At 41.5% G+C, this 26,896-nt stretch overlaps 2 protein-coding genes across 7 annotated transcripts in view; both read left to right on the top strand.

The window, feature by feature from the left end:
* LOC106571760 (protein lin-9 homolog) overlaps window positions 1–2,388 on the top strand; it is a 50,593-nt gene extending 48,205 nt beyond the window's left edge. For all 3 annotated transcript variants that reach the window (XM_014145189.2, XM_014145190.2, XM_045695885.1), the window contains 6 exons: window positions 7–108; window positions 201–281; window positions 445–570; window positions 871–1,053; window positions 1,138–1,235; window positions 1,405–2,388. In XM_014145189.2, the coding sequence (XP_014000664.2) occupies window positions 7–108; window positions 201–281; window positions 445–570; window positions 871–1,053; window positions 1,138–1,235; window positions 1,405–1,510 (696 nt within the window). In that variant the 3' untranslated portion in view covers window positions 1,511–2,388. The remainder of the gene's footprint in view (window positions 1–6; window positions 109–200; window positions 282–444; window positions 571–870; window positions 1,054–1,137; window positions 1,236–1,404) is intronic.
* An 11,079-nt stretch (window positions 2,389–13,467) lies between these two features.
* The window catches only part of LOC106571761 (Golgi resident protein GCP60), a 46,806-nt gene continuing 33,377 nt past the window's right edge, over window positions 13,468–26,896 (top strand). For all 4 annotated transcript variants that reach the window (XM_014145195.2, XM_014145194.2, XM_014145193.2 and 1 more), the window contains exon 1: window positions 13,468–13,792. In XM_014145195.2, the coding sequence (XP_014000670.1) occupies window positions 13,537–13,792 (256 nt within the window). In that variant the 5' untranslated portion in view covers window positions 13,468–13,536. The remainder of the gene's footprint in view (window positions 13,793–26,896) is intronic.

Below are 26,896 nucleotides of genomic sequence, written 5' to 3'. Positions count from 1 at the left end.
TGACAGGACAACGACCCCCTCATCAGCCAGTCTCCATGGAAAAGCAAACTCTCCGGAGCGGAAGGGGACACACTCGGCGGATTCCCTGTCAAGTTCCTCGTTCAAGTGGTGAGTGTTCCTGTCTTGGCTTTGCCTCTAGGATCATATATCATAGTGTAAATATGTCCCACTAAAATCTCTCCCTCTCCTCTGTCTCCTAGACGAGACTTTCCAAGATCCTTATGATCAAGAAGGAACGCATCAAGCACTTGAAAGATATGAACTCAGAGGCTGAAAAACTGGTATGGTCATAGATAATTCTATAACAATATTATAACAGAATATTTTCATGACCGTATATTCAGTCAAAGAAATTGGAAATAAGTGACAACAAGTAAATGTATACCACTTCATTCACAAGGAGATTCCTGCAAAAATATTATTTGAAGATGTTTGTCTTTGTAGAAGTCATACTCAATGCCTATAGGCCCGGAGTTCCAGAAGCGTTATGCCACCACAGTACTGGAGCTGGAGCAGCTCAATAAGGATCTGAACAAGGTGCTGCACGATGTCCAGCAGTTTTGCTGCAAGGTGACGACTTCTTTCGGGCTCATCAAATAAATGGGCTATATTTGATAGTTTTGCAGCTAGATGTGTAACATGTAGCCTTGCCTCTTGTGAGGGTACTTAGTGAGAAGACATACCGAAGACTAGCAAAACATCAGCAATAGTTTTAGATTGTCATCAGCGAAAGGGCATCTTAATAATAATGTAAATAAAATGCATTTTTGTTTCCAAAGCTTATATATGAACTTCTTTCTCTTCAGCTGCTCCCAGAACAGTTTTGCAACAACATTAATCTAAGTATGTATGTCCCTGCGCCCTCTCCAGCTGGCCCCAGATCAGGGCATGGCGCCTGCGGACCGGCCCACAGAGCTGCGTCAGCACTGTGAGGAAGAGGCCAAGGAGATAGTGCAGCAGACCAACTCCCTCCGCGACGACCAGCAGTGTGTTTCTAACCCCAGACTCAAACACCTCATCTCAGGCCTCACCGCCTTGTTGCTTCAGATCAAGGTTAGTGTAAGGTACACACACAACAGCCTCACAGTCCTACTCAAGTTATTTGTTTGCCTGATCATGTATTTGTTTGTGCTCCAGTGTCTGGCTGAGGGAGGAGACCTGAACTCCTTTGAATTTAAATCACTGATGGACTCTCTGAATGACATAAAGAGCTCAATAGATCCCTCCAACCTCAGGTGAGTGCCTCTACATATCACACCCATTCTCTGCCCCAATGTTTTGTCCTATTTAGAGTTATGCAGGGAGATGGATGGCGGTGATAGAAGTCTTCAGAGAAAGGTCTAAGTATGGCCAAGATGACAGGTGCATGTTCACATGGTCAAAATGTGTGTCTTGTCTGTGCAGTTGCTTCCAGAACAACGTAGAGATCCACGTAGCACACATCCAGAGTGGCCTGAGTCAGCTGGGAAACCTCCATGCCTTTGCAGCCAACAACACCAACACAGTCTGAAGCCGGCATCATTACCACACACAGAGAGCAGCCTGGTCAGCACCAACTAAGTGGAACATACACACGCACCATCTCGAATGACTGAAAGAAAAGATGTCCTTTGTGGATCCCTTAACTTCCCCCCAAAAAAGGCCCCACTGAAATGATCTGGTTCAACATGTATTTTTTTAGGTTGTGGGGAAATATCCTGATGTTTATCAGTCTGTCATCCACTTTTATTGTGGATGTCTTTGAAAATTATTTGTTTACTATAATGAAAACGGACATTTTAATGTAAAAAAATGGCCCTGGTTCTCTAAACTAGATTTTGGTAATTGCGGGAATTCACGTACATTTCCTGTTATAGATGATTCTATAGTCTCATGGGCCAAACAGTACATTAAGCAGTTTCTATAATAATCCATATTTATTTATTTTTGAGTGATATAACAATATTTACCATTTGGAGCTTCCCTTTGAGTCAATGTTTTGTGTTCCTTTACTCAACTGGTAGTAAGCACAGGGGAGGCTAAAGAATGTTTTGTACATTTTTTTCAAATTGTAGATATATGTAGAATACCTCTATGATTACTAGGATTTATCGTCAACATTTCTATAACGTACTCAAAGATGGCTTTCGTAATTTTGTGTGCACTGAGAACAGATTTTTGTATTTTTGTAAAAGGTTTGACAGTCTTGAACAGGGCATTGCTGTTGCTGAAAGCTCACATCAGGCCTACATCACTGATGTAACCGAAATTCAAACACAAAACTGAGTTGGTAAAGTTTGTTACCAAAACCATTTCACCATTGGTTTTGTAAATCTGTATATGGGAATGCCCCAGGGCAATTGTAAATATTCCTTGCTGCATTTTGTATTAAAAATATAGCAAAGCAAACTGATTACATGCATTTGTGACAATTTGATAAGGATAGGTAAAACAAATACTACACAGCACTGGTACATTAAATGTTGTATATATTTTATTTTGCATGTTTGCAAACAAAGACAATTAAAATATACAAAAAAGTGTTTCTTTATAACAAACTGACATCAGTTCATTTTGAAGTTATGAACCCACCACATTCTTTGTTGTTGCTGTGACAGAAAATCCACAAAATTTCAAAAGCCAGACATGGCACTATTTTCCCACTCTGAATCTCAATCTGAGAACTCTTGCTCCTCACTGGCACAAATAGGAAAGGAGTGGGCAAATGTGTCTGGTCTTCACTTGAGGATGCTGGACTTGACATGCTTTGGAGAGGACCTGCTGAAGTTGTTCTGTGATTGAATTGGAGGGATTACCACTCATCTCGAGACCGATGGTTTCATTTGAGGGAAAGTTGTCATATTCAACCAGGACATGTTTTGGCCCTGTGCTAACGCTTATGTTGTTTAAAGACTTGATGTAATGTCAATTTTCCTTGTGATAAAGATGAGTGTTGTTGCACAGAACCGCAACGCTCAACTCGTCGGGTCTCATTTGCTCAACTTTGCTCCTGTTCCCCTCCCAGGATGCATCGTAAACACAAACGATAGTCGAGTGTATGTAGTTGCCCGTTTTCCTGGGTAGTGTTGCCTTTGTATGTGTTTCTTCCACCCGGGTGTTAAGTGGTGGTCTGTGGTGGTCTGAATTAGTCCCAGAATGAATCTCTTGGGGCATTAGGTTATAGGGTTGTGTGAACGGGGCCACAGGGGTGTTGGCAGCAACACCGTTGAGATTCATGGACAAAGGCAACCCTTCCTGGTGATGGGATTTAGCTCGTCGGTTCTGTAACCACACCTTATTGCATTTTAAAGTTGTGGTTTAGTGGCTAGAAGTCCAAGACCATTTTGTTATCATGGAAACTGTTTTGTGTCTTAACCGAGTTGAAATGTGGTGCCTTACCTGAATTCTGGGTTCTGGTAGGCCAGTGAGAGCCTCCAGTCTCTCGCGGCGGTAATGTCAGGGTATTTGGTGTCGGAGTACACTTTCTCCGACACCCCTATTTGCTGCTGGTTGATGGGTCAGCAAAGCCATGCCATCCGCTCTCGGCCCCGTGGGGTTTGCAGAGTTGAAATAGCTTATCCTATCGGCAGAACCATAAATGGTTCAAACCAAGAATGATGGTATGAATATAACATAACCAATGTAGACAGGAAGATTTACAGAGAGAGGGAGACCGTGTTAAACTTACGCAGTAACCAACCTGAATGCAGCATGCTATTCCTCTCCATGTGTCCTCGGTACATCTGGAATTGATTTAGGTCCCTCAGTTTTCCGTGGACGGCAGACATATTACTCGTCTTTTATTCCTAAAATGTGACTGACCACAACGGCCAGATCCCTGGTCTTATATCTGCCCTCATCTCCTTGTGAACAAAGGTGACTAGAAACCAGGGGCGAAAATCTGATATCCACTTTGGAGGGGACAATTACATTAAATTTTCTCAAGAGCAATTCCTGAGGGGGACACCAAAAGTAGTGCTGTAACACAGCCTACATTGTAATATGGTAAATGTATATTGAGGAACCAAAGAAATAAGGTGTTTGCCGTACTCCTAACTACCGGTACCCAAAACTACACAACTAATCACAACAGCAATACCATTGCCTTTAACAAATCTTAGTTCAGTCACCAGTTTAAGTTGAGAGTGGGGGTATCCATGGCATTTTCCAATTATGTTCCTATTTTACTAGTCAAAAAAATTGAGAACCTTTCATAATGTTGCCAAACAAAGACTCAACAAACTTACCTGAGACTCCCTGTCTCTGCCAGTCTGTCCCTGCATATATGTCCCCAACTCTGCTGTCTGTGTGCCATCTGTTGCCTGCTCTGCCTAATGACATCATTGTGAAACATTTCCATTAGAATTTCATTTCTTTCTTATGAACATTTTATCAACTAGTCTTTGAGATATTAGGCTACTAGGGTTCTTACTATGCGTTTTGGTGTATTGAAAAATACTCTGATGTCCGTCTTTTATTTTTCTACCTGGCTGGCTGGCTGGCTACACACACAGTGTGTAAGTTATTTACAGTAGGAGATGGGCTTCTATCATCAATCATTCTATATGGGCTTCGATCTAAAAGGTAGCTAGCAAATGTGAAACGGATTAAAATGACAAGAGTTGACGGATGTATGAGTTCACCATATACACAACATATGCTGCAACCTTTTGTAATTTTTATAGTTTGTTTCATATTGGCTGGCTTCCAACAATAGCTGAATTTGCAAAGCTAGCGAGCACCAATTCAGTTTCAGTGGTGTTTGCTATAATCTTTGCTACCCGGGTTAAATAAAGGTGAAATAAAATAAATAAATAAAAGTTCCCTTGCGACAATTTAGCTTTTGCAACGAGACCATTAAATATATTTAAGACAATGGTAGAAGAGAGTGTAGTTCTGTTCAGTTTGGACTTCAGTTTATCGCTAACCTTATCACAGGGACTTTGAAGCACTAACTTACATCATCTGCATGCTGGTTCCATCTTTGACGACACCACATAAATGGAATAGGTACTAGCTAGCTTAATAGTTAATATTTGCGCGCTAGCTCTGCATATTCAGCTAGTGTGTGTGTGCGCGATTGACTGGATGAACCTCACGGCAGTTACGTAGCAAGCTAAGGAACTGGCAGTGGATCAAACCATTGTGAGGCAAAGGGCGGGGGGGTCGCAATCTTTTGAAACTTAAAAACGCACTATTAAGTGTCTAATCAGCACAATTGCTTTCTTTGCGTATTATTAATATTATTTAAATTACATAGTTATGTTTCAGTGATATATTGGGGTGGACAAATCATATTTTTCCCAGGATGGGGGGGGTCGTGTGTCCCCCGTCCCCCCCGGGATTTCCGCCCCTGCTAGAAACGGATTACATTTAGAAATTAGCCTACCCAAACTGTCACACATCTATTAAATTGTCAAAGTGTTTCATAATAAATGACCATGGGAATGTTACTTCTTTTTGACTGTATGTTTGGCATTGTCAAAGACTGTCACTAGCCCTACTATTGATAAGATCTGGGTTGGTATTTTAATTAAAGGCTGGAGAAAGTTGATTCGTTCTTTTTACTTTCAAGCATCAAACAGCAGTGAGCTGCTGGCTGGTCAGGGCATCATGCACACACCAGTGATCAGCTGAGCTGTTTTATAGCAGGCACTGGCAGCTATTGGAGAGACAAATCATGTCAACCATCATATGATGTTCTGTTGTCTATTCTATTTAGGCCTGTAACCTGTGGGTGATGATACAAAGGATCACAATCAAATACAATTGTATTTGTCACATGCTTCGTAATTAACAGGTGTAGACTAACAGTGAAATGTTTACTTAGGTGCTTTTCCAACAATGCAGAGTTAAAGATCAAATAGAAATAGTGACACGAGGAATAAATATACTGTGAATAACAACGAGTAAAAATAACATGGCTATATACAGGGAGTACCAATACCAAGTTTATGCACAGGGGTACAAGGTAATTGAGGTAGCTATGTACATATACGTAGGGGTAAAGTGACTAGGCAACAGGATAGATAATAGACTGAGCTGTAGCAGCAGCGTATGTGGTGAGTGTGAAAGTGTGTGTGTCTGTGGCGTCAGTATGCATGTGTGCGCATGTTATGTGTGTGTGGGTGTATGCAGTTTGGGTTTTGGGGTGTGAGCGTGTGGTTCGAGTCCAGTGTGTGTGCATAGTCAGTGCAAGAAATGTAAATGCAGGAAGTCCGGGTAGCCATTTTATTAGCTATTTAGCAGCATTGTTTAGCAGTCTTATGGCTTGGGGGTAGAAGCTGTTCAGGGTCCTGCTGGTTCCAGACTTGGTGCACTGGTACTGCTTGCCATGCATTAGCAGAGAGAACAGTTATTTTTTCAGCCTCCTGAGGGGGAAGAGACGATGTCGTGCCCTCTTCAAAACTGTGTGGACCATGTTAATTCCTTAGTGATGTGGACACCGAGGCACTTGAAGCTCTCGACCCGCCTCATCGTCATCGTTGATCAGTCCTAACACCGTTGTGTCGTCAGCCAACTTGATGATGGTGTTAGAGTCGTGCACAGCCACGCAGTCGTGGGTGTACAGGGAGTACAGAAGGGGACTAAGCACACAACCCTGAGCGGCCTCCATGTTGATGGTCAGCATGGCGGATGTGTTGTTGCCTACCTTCACCACCTGGGGGCAGGTCATCAGGAAGTCCAGTTGAAGAGGGAGGTGTTCAGTCCCAGGGTCCTGAGCTTGGTGATGAGCTCGGAGGGGACTATGGTGTTGAATGCTGACCCATAGTCAATAAACAGCATTCTTACATAGGTATTCCTTTTGTCCAGGAAAGGGGATACCTAGTCAGTTGCACAAGTGAATGCATTGAACTGAAATGTGCATTTCATGGCTATGGATGTAAGTACTATGGGGCGTTAGGCATTTAGGCAGGTTACCTTGGTGTTCTTGGGCACAGGTAGTATGGTGGTCTGTTTGAAACAAGTTGGTATTACAGACCGGATCAGGGATAGGTTGAAAATGTCAGTGAAGATGTCAACGCATGCTCTAAGTATAAGTCCTGGTATTCTGTTTGGCCCTGTGGCCTTGTGAATGTTGACCTGTTTAAAGGTCTTCCTCACATCGGCTACAGAGAGCGAGATCACACTGTCGTCTGGAAAAGCTGGTGCTCTCATGCATGGTTCAGTGTTGCTTGCCTCGATGCGAGCATCGACGGCATTTAGCTCATCTGGTAGGCTCGTGTCGTTGGGTAGCTCGCAGCTGGGTTTCCCTTTGTAATCCGTGATTTTTCTAAGCCATAGCACATCTGACGAGCGTCAGAGCCAGCGTAGTAGGATTCGATCTAGGTCCTGTATTGACGCTTTGCCTGTTTGAGGTCGTAGCGTGATTTCTTATAAGCGTCTGAATTAGTCACGCCCCTTGAAAGTGGCCTTTAGCTCTGTGCTGATGTTGACTGTAATCCATGGCTTCTGGTTGGGGTATGTACGTACCAGTGGAGGCTGCTGAGGGGAGGACGCTCATAATAATGTCTGGAATGGAGTGTCAAGCACATGGTTTCCATGTGGTTGATACCATTCCATTGACTCCATTCCAGCCATTATTATGAGCCGTCTTCCCCTCAACAGCCTCCACTGGTACGTACAATCACTGTGGGGACATCGTCGTCGATGCACTTATTAATGAAGCCGGTGACTGATGTGGTAAACTCCTCAATGTTATTGGATGAATCCCCAAACACGTTCGAATCTGTGCTACCGAAACAGTCCTGTAGTTTAGCAACCGCTTCATCAGACCACTTCTGTATTGAGTACGTCACTGGTACATCCTGTTTGAGTATTTGCTTGTAAGCAGGAAGATAGAGTTATGGTCTGACTTGCCAAAGGGGGGACAAGGGATGGCCTTGTATGTGTTTCTGTGTGTGGAGTAAAGGTGATCTAGAGTTTTGTCATCAATAGTTGCACAGGTGACATGCTGATAAAAATGAGGTATAACGGATTTCAGTTTCCCTGCATTAAAATCACCGGCCACGAGAAGCCTCTGAATGTATATTTTCTTGTTTGCTTTTGGCCCTATACAACTCGTTGAGTGCGATCTTAGTGCCCGCATTGGTTTGTGGTGGTAAATAAACAGCTACAAAAAATAGAAATGATAAATAGTATGGTCTGCACCCAAGACTTCCTTAACATTAGAGATTGCATACAAGCCGTTGTTACTTGTTAAGAAAGAGAGACACCCTTCCTCCTTTCATCTTACCCAAGTCTGCAGTCCGGTCTTGGCAACGCATAGAAAAACAGCAAGATGTATATCCATATCCTCGTTCAGCCACGACTCTGAGAAACTTAGGATATTACAGTTTTCAGGTCCCATTGAGAGGATAGTCTCGAATGGAGCTCATCTAGTTTGTTCTGCAGTGATTGCACGTTCGCCAATAGAATGACGGTCTATTTGCTCGCCAACATAGTTTTGTCAGGCTGCCTGCTCGCCTGCCTCTCTTTAGCTGCCGCTTCCTCTTTCGAGCCCTGGCATTAAGGCCTGGTTGGAGTAAGCAGAACATTCAGAGCATTTTGTCCAAATCGAGGTAAGTGATTGCTGTTCTGATGTCCAGAAGCTGTTTTCCATTTTAGGAAATGGATCTAACTGTCGGACAATTCTTTGTATAGAAATCTCAGACATGCAGTGTATCTAGGTAACATTTCATGTCTCCTTATGTTATGGCTGAAATCTGTTTTCATGGGCATACCAAGACGCAGCCGGCGAGGAAGAGGTATTCGGAGTGGACTTCTAGTCTGACTCAGGAGGCGTGCACACCATCCACCACTTCTAAGTACCACTTCTAAGTATTTTACTTGCAAATGTTCAGTCCTTGGACAATAAAGTAGACGAGCTCAGGGCGAGGATCTATTTCCAGAGAGACATTAGGGACTGTAACATACTCTGTTTCACGGAATCATAGCTCTCCCCGGATATACTGTCCCTGTCCATACAGCCAGCTGGGTTCTCAGAACATTGCACAGACAGCAATAAAGAACTCTCCGGGAAGAAGAAAGGCTGTGGTGTATGTTTCATAATTAACTACTCATGTTTCTTGGTAATTTCTCTGCCTAGAAGGCCAGCATCGCGGAGTCGCCTCTTCACTGTTGACGTTGAGACTGGTGTTTTGCGGGTACTACTTAATGAAGCTGCCAGTTGAGGACTTGTGAGGTGTCTGTTTCTCAAACTAGACACTAATGTACTTGTCCTCTTGCTCAGTTGTGCACCGGGGCCTCCCACTCCTCTTTCTATTCTGGTTAGAGCCAGTTTGCGCTGTTCTGTGAAGGGAGATGTACACAGCGTTGTACCAGATCTTCAGTTTCTTGGCAATTTCTCACATGGAATAGCCTTCATTTCTCAGAACAAGAATAGACTGACGAGTTTCAGAAGAAAGGTATTCCTTTCTGGCCATTTTGAGCCTGTAATTGAACCCACAAATGCTGATGCTCCAAATACTCCACTAGTCTAAAGAAGGCCAGTTTTATTGCTTCATTAATCAGGACATCAGTTTTCAGCTGTGCTAACATAATTGCAAAAGCATTTTCTAATGATCAATTATCCTTTTAAAATGATTAACTTGGATTAGCTAACACAACGTGCCATTGGAACACAGGAGAGATGGCTGCTTATATTTGGGCCTCTGTACGCCTATGTAGATATTCCATAAAAATCTGCCGTTTCCAGCTACAATAGACATTTACAACATTAACAATGTCCACACTGCATTTCTTATCAATTTGATGTTATTTTAATGGACAATGTTTTTTATTTTCTTTCAAAAACAAGGACATTTCTAAGTGACCCCAAACTTTTGAACGGTAGTGTATGTCAATGTTATTCTCAGAGGCAACCCGGAACATATCCCAGTCCGCGTGATCAAAACAATCTTGAAGCATGGATTCTGACTGGTTAGACCAGCGTTGAATAAACCTTAGCCTGTTTGAGTTTCTGCCTATAGGAAGGGAGGGGCAGAATGGAGTCGTGATCTGATTTGCAAAAGGGAGGACGGGGGAGGGCCTTGTAGCCATCCCGGAAGGGGGGGAGGGGGTAACAATGGTCGAGAGTTTTTGTAGCGCGAGTACTACAGGCAATGTGTTGATAGAACTTTGGTAGCATTTTCCTCAAATTAGATTTTTCCTGGCACCACTCCACCAGCGCCCTCAGTCAAAAGTTTGGAAACACCTACTCATTCAAGGATTCTGCTTTATTTTTACTATTTTCTACATTGTAGAATAATAGTGAAGACATCACAAGTATGAAATGACACATATGGAATCATGTAGTAAGCAAAAAACTGTTAAACAAATCAAAATATATAAGTAGCCACCCTTTGTCTTGATGACAGCTTTGCATTCTCTCAACCACCTTCATGAGTTAGTCACCTGGAATGCTTTTCCAACAGTCTTGAAGGAGTTCCCACATATGCTGAGCACTTGTTGGCTGCTTTTCCTTCACTCTGCAATCCGACTCATCCCAAACCATCTCAATTGGGTTGAGGTCGGGTGATTGTGGAGGCCAGGTCATCTGATACAGCACTCCATCGCTCTCCTTCTTGGTCAAATAGCCCGTACACAGCCTGGATGTGCATTTTGGGTCATTGTCCTGTTGAAAAACAAATGATAGTCCCACTAAGTGCAAACCAGATGGGATGGTGTATCGCTGCAGAATGCTGTGGTAGCCATGCTGGTTAAGTGTGCCTTGAATTCAAAATAAATCACAGACAGTATCACCAGCAAAGCACCCCCACACCATCACACCTCCTCCTCCATGGTTCACGGTGGGAACTATACATGCGGAGATAATTTGTTCACCTACTCTGAGTCTCACAAAAACACGGTGGTTGGAACCAAAAATCTCAAATTTGGACGACTCATCAGACCAAAGGACAAGCTTCCACTGGTCTAATGTTCATTGCTTGCGTTTCTTGGCCAAAGAAAGTCTCTTTTTATTATTGGTGTCCTTTAATAGAAGTTTCTTTGCAGAAATTCGACCATGAAGTCCTGATTCACGTTCTCCTCTGGACAGTTGATGTTGAGATGTTACTTGAACTCTGTGAGTTGTAATCTGAAGTGTAGTTAATTGCCGATTTCTGAGGCTGGTAACTCTAATGAACTCTGCAGCAGAGGTAACTCTGGGTCTTCCAGTCCTGTGGCAGTCCTCATGAGAGCCAGTTTCATCATAGCGCTTGATGGTTTTTGCGACTGCACTTGAACATTTTTAAAAGCTCTTGACATTTTCTGGATTGACTGACCTTCATGTCTTAAAGTAATGATGGACTGTCATTTCTATTTGCTTATTTGAGCTTTTCTTGCCATAATATGGACTTGGTCTTTTACCAAATAGGGCTATCTTCTGTAATCCACCCCTACCTTGTCATAACACAACTGAATGACTCAAATACATTAAGAAGGAAAGAAATTCCACAAATTAACTTTTAATAAGGCACACCTGTTAATTGAAATGCATTCCAGGTGACTACCTCATGAAGCTGGTTGAGAAAATGCCAAGAGTGTACAAAGCTGTCATCAAGGCAAATGGTGGCTACTTTGAAGAATCTCAAATATAAAATCTATTTTGATTTGTTTAACACTTTTTTGGTTATCTATGATTCCATATGTGTTATTGCATAGTTTTGATGTCTTCACTATTATTCTACAATGTAGAAAATAGTAAAAATAAAAACTCGAATGAGTAGGTGTGTCCAAATTTTCGACTGTTACTGTACGTGTATGTGACCAATAAAATTTGATTTCATTTGATTTATTCTGGATATAATGACAAAACATTACATAGCCTAGTGGGCTTATTCACATTATGATCTAGTAATGAAATAACATGACAAATACATTTTGTTTTCCATGTTACAACTGCAATTTCAGACAATACAAGGGTTCTACTTGAACTTGAATTTGGAGCTCAGAAATTCAAGTACTGTAATTTGTATTGGTATTTATTATGGGTCCCCGTTAGCTGCTGCCAAGGCATCAGCTACTCTTCCTGAGTTCTGGCAAATTTTAAAACATTACAATACATTCATAACAGATTTCACAGCACACTAAGTGTGTGCCCTCAGGCCCCCACTCCATTATCACATATCTACAACACCAAATCCATCTGTACCCTGTGTGTATAGTATGTATGTTACTGTGTGTATTTGTATGCTTGTGCTTGTGTCTGTGCCTATGTTTGTGTTGCTTCACAGTCTCCGGCTGTACCATAAGATGTATTTTTATGTTTTTTAAATCTGATTCTACTGCTTGCATTAGTTGAGTTGTGTGTGTCTGAGTTGTGTGCTGGTTGTTTAAACAGACAGCTCGGTGCTTTGAACATGTCAATACATCTCACAAATACAAATAGTGATGAAGTCAATCTCTCCTCCACTTGGAGCCAGGAGAGATTGACATGCATATTATTAATGTTATCTCTCTGTGTACATCCAAGGGCCAGTCGTGCTGCCCTGTTCTGAGCCAATTGCAATTTTCCTAAGTCCCTCTTTGTGGCACCTGATCACACGACTGAACAATAGTCCAGGTGCGACAAAACTAGGGACCTGCCTTGTTGATAGTTCTGTTAAGAAGGTATTATGGACAGACTTCTCCCCATCTTTGCTACTGTTGTATCAATATGTTTTGACCATGACAGTTTACAATCCAGGATTACTCCAAGCAGTTTAGTCACCTCAACTTGCTCATTTTCCACATTAATTATTACAAGATTTAGTAGAGGTTTAGGGTTTAGTGAATTATTTGTCCCAAATACAATGCTTTTAGTTTTAGAAATATTTAGGACTAACTTATTCCTTGCCACCCATTCTGAAACTAACTGCAGCTCTTTGTGTTGCAGTCATTTCAGTCACTGTAGTAGCTGACGTGTATAGTGTTGAGTCATCCGCATACATAGACACACTGGCTTTACTGAGAATTTCTGATTCTATGTTGGCGAGGCTTCCATTAAAGAACACCCTCTGTGTTCTGATAGACAGGTAACTCTTTAGCCACAATATTACAGGGGATGTAAAGTCATAACACATACATTTTTCCAGCAGCAGATCATGATCGATAATGTCAAAAGCTGCACTGAAGTCTAACAAAACAGTCCCCGCAATAATTTTATCATCAAATTCTCTCAGCCAATCATCTGTCATTTGTGTAAGTGTTGTGCTTGTTGAATGTCCTTCCCGCAGTTTCAAACACAACCTCAGTTTCCGCTATCTTCTTCATCTGACTCAGAGAAACTGGCCAATGTTCTCCCAACCCCATGTGCCCTGTTGCTTATGGTGCTTTCATGTCAATTGGGAAGTTAAAAAAAACAGGTCAAATCACGACATCAGTGATCTTCAGGTCGGATTTTTTTTCTTCGAGTTCCCAGTTGTTTTGAACGTTCTGAAATCTGAGATTTCCGAGTTCCGATTTCCCAGTTGTTTTGAATGCAGCATTAGGTCCTGTCTTGGTACGTCATTATTTACATCTTGTAACAGTATCTACCGGAACTTCCGCTAAAAACGGAAGTAGGTACGTGGCCGCTTCAGGCAGCTGACATTCTGCATGATGGCGACAGAGGTTCAGAGCGCCGACCTCAACAATGGCAGTTCTAGCCGGCTCGAAGTCTCCATCGACGGCCTCACCCTCAGCCCCGATCCCGAGGGCGAGCAAGTCGCTGAACCTGACCCCGAGCATGATGCCGAGGACCAGAGCACCACCGACGATAGGGAAGAAGGCGAGTCTTCCAAAACCACGATAGAGAGGAAATGGGGCTTTGGTTTGCTGGAGCTATACAGACTAGCCTTGAAATTCTTCAAAGGTATTTTATATTCGTATTTGATAATAAAAATGTATAATAGCATTTATTCACGATTTGACTAGGTAACGTTAGATTGCTTTTTCATCCCTGTGTTCATTGTTTTCTTGCGGTGCACTAGCTAACATTTAACTAAACGTTAGCTATTTAGCCACTTGCTAATGATGCTTGGCTAACTGACAAAATGCCACAGAAAATTGAAGGTTTTTAATCAATCAGAATCTCTGAATTCCAATGATTGCTGGATGGTGTCTCTTGTTGTTCAGACAACGCAAGAATAAAGGGCTAACTGTAATGTTTATAGTCCAGATTAAAGATGAGGCGACAGTTAACTTGACATGTAATGTGTCGATATGGTCATGTGGATCCTCCACGTAGTTAGCTAGCTGTCAGTCTCTAGAGTCTAGGGAATGAGAATCCAGTTACTAGTTTGACTGGTATGTGGCAGGCACACACCCTCCACTAACCCATGATCATGTCTCAGTTCCATTACACATTGGACGAAGGGTCTTCTGTATGGGGGAGTTTCGTTACTGCCATATCTCCATGTTACTGCCCGTGTTTACAGTCGACTACCTGTGCTAATTAGCGATCTGCATCTCCTAACACCTGTGTATAAACGGAAGATGGACGCCACAAGCGTGTTACTGAAAAATACGGTTGGCTGCAACTGTGTTAAAACAGGACAGTAAGTGTGTATTTTGCATATATGAAAGTAGAGGGATTTATGTTTGTAGAACAATACCGCAATTGACAACCGATACATTTTAGATGGAGTATTTGGCTGTTTTGGCTTCCAGAGCCAATTCACCTTTAAACATAGCCTCTACGAATCTTATCTAACCTGTAGGCTCACTTTTAAAACATTGGTCATACATTGGTTGAATTAGCTTAATTTGAACGTACTTTTCCTGTTGTCTGCAGTTTTTGTCCTTATGTAGGAGGTAATCTGAGACAAAGTATCCACGGAGTAGTGTTAGTAACCAGACTTTCAGTACACTGGTCTGTATATCGGTTTTCTATTTCCGGTTTGTATTTTCAATACCAATGCAATTTGCTCGCGACTTGCACAATATGTCATTAATGGCTGAGGTTGATTTACATTTTATTAGGAGTTATTTTAGTCCAAGGGCTAGACTTCCAAGAGTCCTTAAGAAATGTAAAAAACAGACAGAATATTATCCCACACAATCAGCTGGCAAATTTAACAAGCACTAGCAGCTTATTGCGAGGTAACTTCCTTCGGTCTACAAAGTTTGGTTACATTCGGCTATTGTTTACATATTGTACATCTCATGAAATGCCTTACTAGATACAAGCGATGGAATATCTTGGCACCTCAAGAAGTCGAATAAACAATACTTTACTGTGGACATTTGATCTCCACTACCTTCCGGCAAAAGGACCAACAGCACGGACAACCAGTAAAGTAAACTCAAATATTATTTTATTCAACGTTCTGGCTTGTAGAGCCTTACATCTTTTTTTTACTGTGACTTCTTTCAGACTGACAAAGTATGTGGACACCTGCTCGTCGAACATCTCATTTCATGGGCATTTATGGGCATAAAATCATGGGAATTAATAGGGAGTTGGTCGCCCCTTTTGCTGCTATAACAGCATCCAATCTTCCGGGAAGGCTTTCCACTAGGTGTTGGAACATTGCTGCTGGGACTTTCTTTCCATTCAGCCACAAGAGCAATAATGAGGTCCCGCACTGATGTTGGGCAATTAGGTCTGGCTCGCAGTCAGCATTCCAATTCATCCCAAAGGTGTTCAATGTGGTCAGGGCTCTGTGCAGGTCAGTCAATTTCTTCCACACCGATCTTGACAAACCATTTTTAAGGTGAATCTCGCTTTGTGCACGGGGGCTTCGTCATGCTGAAACAGGAAAGGGACTTTCCAAAAAGTTTGAAGCACAAAATCGTCAAGTTTCATTGAATGCTGTAGCATTAAGATTACCCTTCACTGGAACTAAGGGGCCAATCCCGACCCATGAAAAACAGCCCCAGACCATTATTCCTCCTCCACCAAATTGTACAGTTGGCACTATGCATTGGGGCAGGTAGCGTTCTTCTGGCATCCTCCAAACTCAGATTCGTTCGTCGGACTGCCAGAAGGTGAAGCGTCATTCATTGCTCAGGAGAGCACATTTCCAATGATCCAGAGTATGGCGGAGAGCTTTACATCATTTCAGCCGACACTCGGCATTGTGCATGGTGATCTTAGGATTGTATGCTGCTGCTCGGCCATGGAAACCCATTTCACAAAGCTCCCTTTCAACAGTTCTTGTGCTGACGTTGCTTCCAGAGGCAATTTGGAATACGGTAGTGAGTATTGCAACTGACGATAGCCCTTAAAAATTGTCTAAGCGCTTCAGCACTCGGCGGTCCCGTTCTGTGAGCTTGTATGGCTTACCACTTCGCAGCTGAGCCGTTGTTGCGCGTTTCCACATCACAATAACACCACTTACAGTTGACCCGGGGCAGCTCTAGCAGAGCAGAAATTTGACTAACTGACTTGTACAGTCGTGGCCAAAAGTTTTGAGAATGACACAAATATTAATTTTCACAAAGTCTGCTGCCTCAGTTTGCATGATGGCAATTTGCATATACTCCAGAATGTTATGAAGAGCGATCAGATGAATTGCAATTAATTGCAAAGTCCCTCTTTGCCATGCAAATTAACTGAATCCCCAAAAAAACATTTCCACTGCATTTCAGCCCTGCCACAAAAGGACAAGCTGACATCATGTCAGTGATTATCTCGTTAACACAGGTGTGAGTGTTGAAGAGGACAAGGCTGGCGATCACGCTGTCATGCTGATTGAGTTCGAATAACAGACTGGAAGCTTTAAAAGGAGGGTGGTGCTTGGAATCATTGTTCTTCCTCTGTCAAACATGGTTACCTGCCGTCATCATTGCTTTGCACAAAAAGGGTTTCACAGGCAAGGATATTGCTGACAGTAAGATTGCACCTAAATCAACCATTTATCGGATCATCAAGAACTTCAAGGAGAGCAGTTCAATTGTTGTGAAGAAGGCTTCTGGGCGACCAAGAAAGTCCAGCAAGCACCAGGACCGTCTCCTGAAGTTGATTCAGCTGCGGGATCGGGGCACCACCAGTACCACCAGCAGGCAGGTGGCGGGTGGACAAACAAAACCCCATAAACTCCAAGCATTTATTATGCAAGAATGGGCTGCCATCAGTCAGGATGTGGCTCAGAAGTTAATTGACAGCATGCCAGGGTGGATTGCAGAGGTCTTGAAAAAGAAGGGTCAACACTGCAAATATTGACTCTTTTCATTAACTTCATGTAATTGTCAATGAAAGCCTTTGACACTTATGAAATGCTTGTACTTGTACTTCAGTATTACATAGTAACATTTGACAAAAATATCTAAAGACACTGAAGCAGCAAACTTTGTGGAAATTAATATTTGTGTCATTCTCAAAACTTTTGGCCATGACTGTAGGTGGTATCTTATGACAGTGCCACATTGAAAGTCACTGAGCTCTTCAGTAAGGCCATTCTACTGAAAGTCTTTGTCTATGGAGATTGCATGGTTGTGTGCTCGATTTTATACCCCTGTCAGCAGCTAGTGTGTCTGAAAGAGCCAAATCCAGTAATTTGAAGGGGTGTCCACAAACGTTTGTGTGTATATATAGTGTAAGTCTGTTTATGCAACTTTAAACATAACATGTGAGGTTCTATAAGGAATAACTTTGGGCTCCTTTAGTCCATTATTCGGCTAACCCTCTACTGCCATTCATACGTCCAGTTACAGTGGAGGAGGCGGATTTGCACACTGAACAAAAATGCAACATGCAACAATTTCAAAGATTTTACTGAGTTACAGATCATATAAGGCAATCAGTCAATTGAAATACTTTCAATAGGCCCTAATATATGGATTTCACATGACTGGGAATACAGATATGTATCTGTTGGTCACAGATGCCTTTAAAAATAAGTAAAAAAAAAAAAAAAGTAGGGGTGTGAATCAGAACCAGTCATTTGGCTCATGCAACGTGACAAACTCCATGTGAAGGAGGTATCAGGCTTTTAATTGTGGCCTGTGGAATGTTATCCCACTCTTCAATGGCTGTGTGATGTTGCTGGATATTGGCGGGAACTGGAACATGCTGTTGTAAACGTTGATCCAGAGCATCCCCAACATGCTCAATGGGTGACATGTCTGGTGAGTATGCAGGCCATGGAATAATTGGGCCATTTTTAGCTTCCAGGAATTGTTTACAGATCCTTGCTACATGGGGCTGTGCATTATTATGTTGGAACATGAGGTGATGTTGGCGTGTGAATGGCACGACAATGGGCCTCAGGATCTTGTCACGGCATCTCTGTGCATTCAAATTGCTATCGATTTAAAATGCATTCGTGTTTGTTGTCTGTAGCTTATGCCTGCTGATACCATAACCCCAGTGCCACCATGGGGCACTCTGTTCACAACGTTGACATCAGCAAACCGCTTGCCCATATACGTCTGCCGTCTGCCTAGTACATTTGAAACTGGGATTCATACGCTGGATAAGTGTGTTCTTCATGGGTCAGTAACAATCGAAGGTGAGCATTTGCCCACTGAAGTGGTGAGGACAACGAGCACTCAGATGCGCTTCCCTGGGACTGTTTCTGACAGTTTGTGCAGAAATTCTTCGGTTGTGCAAACCCACAGTTCCATCAGCTGTCCGAGTGCTTATGTGTCCCGCAGGTGAAGAAGCTGGATGTGGAGGTGCGTGGTCTGCGGTTGTGAGGCCAGACGTACTGCCAAATTCTCTAAAACGACAGAGGTGGCTTATGGTAGAGAAATGAACATTAAACTCTCTGGCAACATCTCTGGTGGACATTCCTGCAGTCAGCATGCCAATTGCACTTCCCTCAACTTGAGACATGTGGCATTGTGCTGTGACAACTGCACATTTTTAAAGTGGACTTTTATTGTCTCCAGCACAAGGTGCACCTGTGTAATGATCATGCTGTTTAATAAGGATCAGACTTTTTTTTCTGCCTAAATGAACATACCCAAATCTAACTGCCTGTAGCTCAGTACCAAGGATTTGCATATTGATAATATTTGAAAGGAAATACTTAGTTTGTGAAAATGTGAAATGAATGTAGGAGAATATAACACACTTGATATGGTAAAGATAATACAAACAAAAAAACATGGGGGTAAATTTTTTCTTTTTTCTGTCATCTTTGAAATGCAAGAGAAAGGCCATGCATTGAGAGAGGATTCTCGATGTTGTCCTGAAGATGGCAGCAGTGTGTGCAATGTTTCAGACTGAGCCAATGAATTACTAAACTACACAATATTTTGTATCAAGTCTGCCAGGAGTTTGCCCAAATGTGCCGACTTGGTCAAATTATACATTTTCAAGTACATAACTGTAGAGAACCGTACAAAAATGCTATTACACACTCCCAGGAAGGTCGTCATACATGATGGATCATGAGCTTCCCATCAGAAAATACACTAACCTTCACATCTAGATGGCCGGGCGGGGTGGGTGTGGAGCCAGAGACACCACTGTGGTTGAACTGTAGAACCCAGTTTGTACATTTTGAAAATTAAAATTTATTTTATCACTGGGACCCTCAGGATGACAAATCAGAGCAAGATTACTGAATATAAGTACATTATTTACCTTCAGGGGTGAATGTATCAAACCAGTTGTCGTTAGAAGTGTTTATTTATTTTTGTGCACCATCCTCAAACAATAGCATGGTATTTTTTTTTTCTCTAATAGCTTCTGTAAATTGGACACTGCTGTTAGCTTAAATTCTTGTTAATCTTTCTACCCATATAAGTCATGTCTATGTCCCAGAATTGGCTGTTTACAAAGTCATTCTAGTCACATTATCGCATATTGAGCAACAACTGTCCTGGCTTAGGGACACCGATCCCGTAGAGGTTAATCAGCTTCTTATGCCACACCTGTCAGGTGGATGGGTTATCATCTTGGCAAAGGAGAAATGCTCACTAACAGGCATTTAAACAAATTTGTGTGCGAAATTGATTTCAGTTCATGAAATGTCAAGTTTATATTTTTGTTTAGTATATAAATTAAATATTCTTCAAGAATCAATGGGTACATATCTTATGCCTCATGAGCTTAGTTCAACTGTTATACCCCATCAGAAGCCAAAATATAAGCTTGTTTACTCAGTTCCACACTAGGCTCAACGTGGTTAATTTATCATTTTGATATCATGCATGGTCAGTCATTGCATCCATTGCTCTATGAATTTTAGAGCGCTTTCATTTCTCCAACCTAAATCAGTTAGTAAGCTTTGTTAAAGTTTAAACTGCTGATTGCCACTTAAAAAAAGGTTCTTAATTTCTGACTATATATATATATATATATATATATCTCATAGTTTTGACACCTTTTTCAAGCTTTTAAATGAAATCAAGCTAGACCATTAAACCTTTTTGGCCTAGGCGTCCCGCTGGTGGGACAACTTCCGGTGAAACTGGAGGGTCAGCAATTCAAATAACTAATCATAAACATTTTGGTACATATGTGTCTTATATCAGTTGAAAGCTTAAATTCTTGTTAATCTAACTGCACTGTCTGATTTACAGTAGCTATTACATCAAACATGCCATGCGATTGTTTGAGGACGGGGCCCCAGATCAAACTATTTTTTTCCACCGGCACAGGTTTCATAAATTCTCAATTGGTGATTATTTTTTATTTTTATTTAATTTAAATATTCACTTTTTGAAAGTCTTCTTCTGATTTGTCATCCAAAGGGTCCCAGCTATAACAGGTAGTGTCGTTTTGTTAGATAAAAACCTTCTTTATATCCCAAAAAGTCAGTTTAGTTGGTGCCATCGATTTGAGTAATCCACTCTTTCAACATGCAGAGAAAGGAATTCAAAAATCTACCCCTAAACTGTTTCAACAAGTCAAAATAAGTTTCTATTTACTCCTCAGATACCCTAAAATGTAATCAAACTATAATATTTCTTACGGAAATAAGTATGTTCAATAGGAAACAGATTTTAGCAGGTGCGTCCTGTCTTTATGGCGTGCGCAAACATGAATTTCCAAGACTGTGTCCCTGCCGTTTTTGAGTTACAAGCCTGAAACCTTGAACATAGACTGCTGACACCCTGTGGAAGCCATAGAAATTGCATCCAGGGAGATATTTTCAGTATGCCCTTTATACTGGCCATTCTAAGAGAATGGTCTCTCAAAGAAAAATTCCGGTTGGTTTTTCTTTGAATATTCCTCTACCATATCTATTGTGTTATTCTCCTACATTATTTTAACATTTCTACGAACTTAAGTGTTTTCTTTCCAATGTTACCAATTATATGCATATCCTGGCTTCAGGGCCTGAGCAACAGGCAGTTTACTTTGGGCACGTCATTCAGGCGGAAATTGAGAGAAAAAAGGGGCCTAGCCCTTTAACCTTTTCCAGTGATGAACTTGGATGTCTAATCCAGGGTAGGCCGTCATTGTTAATAACAATTTGTTCTTAACTGACTTAAATAAAATAAATTGGGTGAACTTTGAGCATCTCTATGTCCTGAATGTTTTTGGATTCTAAAAGTAACTTCTGCCAACAAATATTAACGCTTCATGTGAAGTTTTAGTTTCATGAGCTGAAATTCAAGATGGCGGCACCGATAGACATGGCAGCTCTGCTTCTAGCTCCTAAGCAACTTTGCAGTATTTTTTTGTGTGTTATTTATTACGTTAGGGAAAGGAAAGGGGGATACCTAGGCAATTGTATAACTGAATGCATTCAATTAGCCCAGAACGTTTTGTGTTATTACATACACCCGGAAATAACTTTTGGATATCAGAGCGGCAGTAATTTAACAGCATTATGACCAGAAATACAACTTTCCCCAGTTAGATCTTTTATTCTTACCCCCCAGGGCAATTGAACTTATCCCAGAAGCTGCTCCAAGACGCCACAGATAGGGAAAATGACCTGACCAGTCAGAATCCGTACTTCAAGATTGTTTTGATCACACGGACTGGGATATGTTCCAGGTTGTCTCTGAGAATAACATTGACGTATACACGGACACGGTGATGGACTTCATCAGGAAGTGTATAGGAGATGTACGCACTGTAACTGTTAACCTACCCAAACCAAAAATCGTGGATAGATAGATTGCGGCTTTTGCGCAAAACTGAAAGCGCCAACCACCGCATTTAACCACGGAAAGGTGACTGGGAATATGGTTGTATATAAACCGACCTACTCGATTATGTAACAACATTTGAAATTGTTTTTTACATAGGATAAAAGTTGACTCGGAGCTAGAAAATTGTAATATCATTCACTACAGTTAAGGAACAATGAGAAAGTAATTCTGCTTTGATGGTTGATTAACTTGTAACCTCACTTTGAAGAAAATGGCCCTTGAATGTTTTGGTACACCCACTGGAGAGCTTTTCTTTGTCTACACCATTCATTGTTTTCACCCTCTTAAACTTGAGCCCCACCCAGCTCTTTAAGGTTTGTGGCCATGTACTAAACAACCAAAGATTTCAAGACTAAAGCCTGGTTTATACTACGGGTGTGTTCGTAAATTCAATCTAGAGTGCCAGAGTGTGCTCAGGGTGCGCTCTGGGCTTTCTTAAACTGAGCGTTGTCAGATTGTGCGTTCGTAAATTCAGAGCTATTCTCTCTTGGAGCGCACACTGAACGCTCTGGCCGAGGAGTAGGGTTGATCCGAGCGTTCTGACCTAACAGCAGGCAACAATTTTAATTACGCTTTTTGGCCAATGTTTACTGACACTGGCCATATTCAACGGGTGTTGAGCATTTGTAAATTTGGCCGTTAGATGAGAAATCGGAGTAGATAACCAGAGTGAATTTACCAGCTACGTCTATCGTGTGTGTCGCAGTGACCTCATTAACATTGTAATGAAATGGTTACTTGCATAGTGGTTAAACATGTAGTTAGCTAGCTAAACAATGAACCATAATCCCAACTCGTAACACTACCACCCTGCATGAATCGGCAGGTAGCTAACCAACCAGGTTCAATGTTAGCTAGCTAGCGAACATTAGGCTATAACTAGCAATGCAAATGGCTCTGAGATAGGAATAAAATTACTACTCAAATCATACACGTAATGTTAGTGGGCCAGCCAGCTAACGTTAGGTAGCTAGCTAACAGTACGCTTTAACTTGAATTGAAAACTACTTTCTGACAAAATTTAGAAACGTGTAATATCTGAATCCGTCTAGCTATAGTTAACTAAAGCACTTTTGTACATTGCGCTGTAACATACAATTTGCCTTATTTAAGCACACCAATAAAGTAATACTTTGAGGTCAACTGTAATATGAATATCACTGTGTAGCACAATTTCTCCCCTTTCCAGCAAAATCAATGACACCTGCATGCTGCCCGTCTCTGCATGATTGAAGAAGGCAATGAGCTTCGTCGGGACTTTTTAAAAACACTATAAAGAGTTTATATAATGTGTCGTTACATAGCTATTTGAAGGTTTGTGTTCGAATTTCAATCAGGTTGACAATTGACTAGGTATCCCACTTACCCTGTCCCTTGCTTTTAATCTGCAAGAGAAGCGCTACACCTGGTGGAGAGAGGCTGTATGACACAGAATGAGTTACTTTATGGGTGCTGTACGTTTCGTCATGACACGTCACAATTTAACGTACAGCGTCAGAGGGGTCTGATTTTATTTTTATTTTTTTACTTTTCTCCAATACTATCGGGGCATTACCATGTCAATCAACACTTGAATAGAAATGTGCTTCACACCCCAGATTGATGCTGTTAGGTTCTAAATGAAAGTCATAAAATGTAGTGGACGATTTAGTAAAGCTTAAACCAAGTTTATTCACCCATTGGGTCACACAGCTGCATAAGACACACAGGCATATTTCCACCAGTGGTAGTGTGTATAATTAATCTTTTTTCTCTTTCTTTCTTTCAAAAAATTACATTTTTTACTAGGCAGGAAGTTAACCTCTATGGGCTAGGTGGGACGCTAGCGTGCCACCCGTGGTGCACTCCATCAACAGCAGGTGCATTTCAAGAGCGGCAAATTTGAATCCAAATAAATGTCAAAATTCAAATTTTTCAAACATACAACTACACCCTTTGAAAGATAAACATCTCCTTAATCTAACCACGTTTTACGATTTCAAAAAGGTTTTACGGCGAAAGCATAAATTTAGAGTATGTTAGGACAGTACATTTACAAGAGTTGTGTGTAATGTTTTGTCAATTCAAAGACAGGGTCACCAAAACCATAAAACCAGCTAAAATGATGCACTAACCTTTTACAATCTCCATCAGATGACACTCCTAGGACATTATGTTAGACAATGCATGCATTTTTAGTTCTATAAAGTTCATATTTATATCCAAAAACAGCGTTTTACTATGGCATTGATGTTGAGGAAATCGTTTCCCTCCAATAACCGGCAGTCAAGTCAGCACCACTAATTAAATAATTAAAATTAGAAAACATTGGTAAAATATTATATTGTCATTTAAAGAATTATAGATTTACATCTCTTGAACGCAATCAACTTGCCAGATTTAAAAATAACCTTACTGGGAAATCACACTTTGCAATAATCTGAGCACTGCGCCCAGAAAAATACGCGTTGCGATACAGACTAGACGTCATGTTGGGGAGATCTAAAATCGAAAATACTATGTAAATAATCCATTACCTTTGATTCTCTTCATCAGATGTCACTTCCAGGTATCACAGGTCCATAACGAATGTAGTTTTGTTCAAAAAAGCTCATCATTTATGTCCAAAAATCTCCGTCTTGTTAGCACATGATCTAAGCCAGCCGGACTTCTCGTCATGAACGAGGGGAAAAAATATATTTACGTTCGTTCAAACATGTCAAACGTTGTATAGCATAAATCATTAGGGCCTTTTTTAACCAGAACATGAATAATATTCAAGGTGGACGAATGCATACTCTTTTATAACGTATTGGAACGAGGGTACCCAACATGAACTCGCGCGCCAGGTGTCTAATGGGACATCATCGTTCCATGGCTCTTGTTCGGTCAGATCTCCCTCCAGAAGACTCAAAACACTTTGTAAAGGCTGGTGACATCTAGTGGAAGCAATAGGAAGTGCCAAAATATTCCTCAGCCCCTGTGTTTTTCAATGGGATAGGTTTAAATGTAATACAACACATCAGGTATCCACTTCCTGTCAGAAAATGTCTCAGGGTTTTGCCTGCCAAATGAGTTCTGTTATACTCACAGACACCATTCAAACAGTTTTAGAAACTTTAGAGTGTTTTCTATCCATATATAATAAGTATATGCATATTCTAGTTACTGGGTAGGATTAGTAACCAGATTAAATCGGGTACATTTTTTTTATCCAGACGTGCAAATGCTGCCCCCTAGCCCTAACAGGTTAACCTCTCTGGGCTAGGCGGGACGAATTCGTCCCACCTACGTAACAGCCAGTGTAATCCAGTGGCGCGATTTTCAAATACCTTAAATCCTATTACTTCAATTTCTCAAACATATGACTATTTTACAGCCATTTAAAGACAAGACTCTCGTTAATCTAACCACACTGTCCGATTTCAAAAAGGCTTTACAACGAAAGCAAAACATTAGATTATGTCAGAGTACCCAGCCAGAAATAATCAGACACCCATTTTTCAAGCTAGCATATAATGTCACAAAAACCCAGAAGACAGCTAAATGCAGCACTAACCTTTGATGATCATCAGATGACAACCCTAGGACATTATGTTATACAATACATGCATGTTTTGTTCAATCAAGTTCATATTTATATCAAAAAACAGCTTTTTACATTAGCATGTGACGTTCAGAACTAGCATACCCCCCGCAAACTTCCGGGGAATTTGTACTCCCTGTTCACCCATGACTGCGTGGCCACGCACGCCTCCAACTCAATCATAAAGTTTGCAAACGACAACAGTAGGAGGCCTGATTACCTACAAGGAGGAGATGAGGGCCCTGGCTGAGTGGTGCCAGGAAAAATAACTTCTCCCTCAACGTCAACAAAATGAAGAAGCTTATCGTGGACTTTGGGAGACAGCACGTCCCTATCCACATCAACCGCACCGGAGTGAAGGTGAAAAGCTTCAAGTTCCTCGGCGTACACATCACTGACAATCTGAAATGGTCCACCCACAGTGTGGTGAAGAAGGTGCAGCAGCGCCTCTTCAACCTCAGGAGGCTGAAGAAATTCCCAACGCATCACCAGGGGCACACTGCCTGCCCTCCAGGACACCTACAGCACCCGATGATACAGGAAGGCCAAAAAGGACATCAACCGCCTGATCCACGGCCTGTTCAATCCCGCTATCATCCAGAAGGCGAGGTCTGTGCAGGTGCATCAAAGCTGGGACTGAGAGCCTGAAAGAAGCATTTTATCTCAGGGCCATCAGACTGTTAAATACCTATCAGTAGACGGCTACCACCCGGTTACTCAACCCTGTACCTTAGAGGCTTCTGCCCTATGAAGATAGACATGGAATCACTGATCACTTTTAACCTGTTGGGGCTAGGGGGCAGTATTTTCACGGCCGGATAAAAAAACGTACCCGATTTTTAAACTGGATACTACTTACTCAGAAACGAGAATATGCATATAATTAGTAGATTGGGATAGAAAACACGAAAGTTTCTAAAACTTCTTTCTCTCTTTGAACGAATACAACGTCGCCCGGTTGGAATATTATCGCTATTTTACGAGAAAAATCGCATAAATTGATTTTTAAACAGCGTTTGACATGCTTCAAAGTACGGTAATCTAATATTTTGAAATTTTGTCACAAAATGCGCCCGCGCGTCACCCTTGGGATACTGACCTCAACGCACGAACAAAACGGAGCTATTTCAATATAGCTATGGATTATTTCGAACCAAAACAACATTTGTTGTTGAAGTAGAATTCCTGGGAGTGCATTCTGACGAAGAACAGATTACCAATTTTTCTAATAGCAAATCTGAGTTTGGTGAGGGCCAAACTTGGTGGGTGTCAAATTAGCCCGGCCATCACGGCTAGCTATCTACTCAGAATATTGCAAAATGTGCTTTCGCCGAAAAGCTATTTTAAAAT

This window comes from Salmo salar, chromosome ssa15 (genome assembly GCF_905237065.1).
Source record: "Salmo salar chromosome ssa15, Ssal_v3.1, whole genome shotgun sequence".
Lineage (NCBI taxonomy): Eukaryota > Metazoa > Chordata > Actinopteri > Salmoniformes > Salmonidae > Salmo > Salmo salar.
This window is presented reverse-complemented; position numbering and strand designations above follow the sequence as displayed.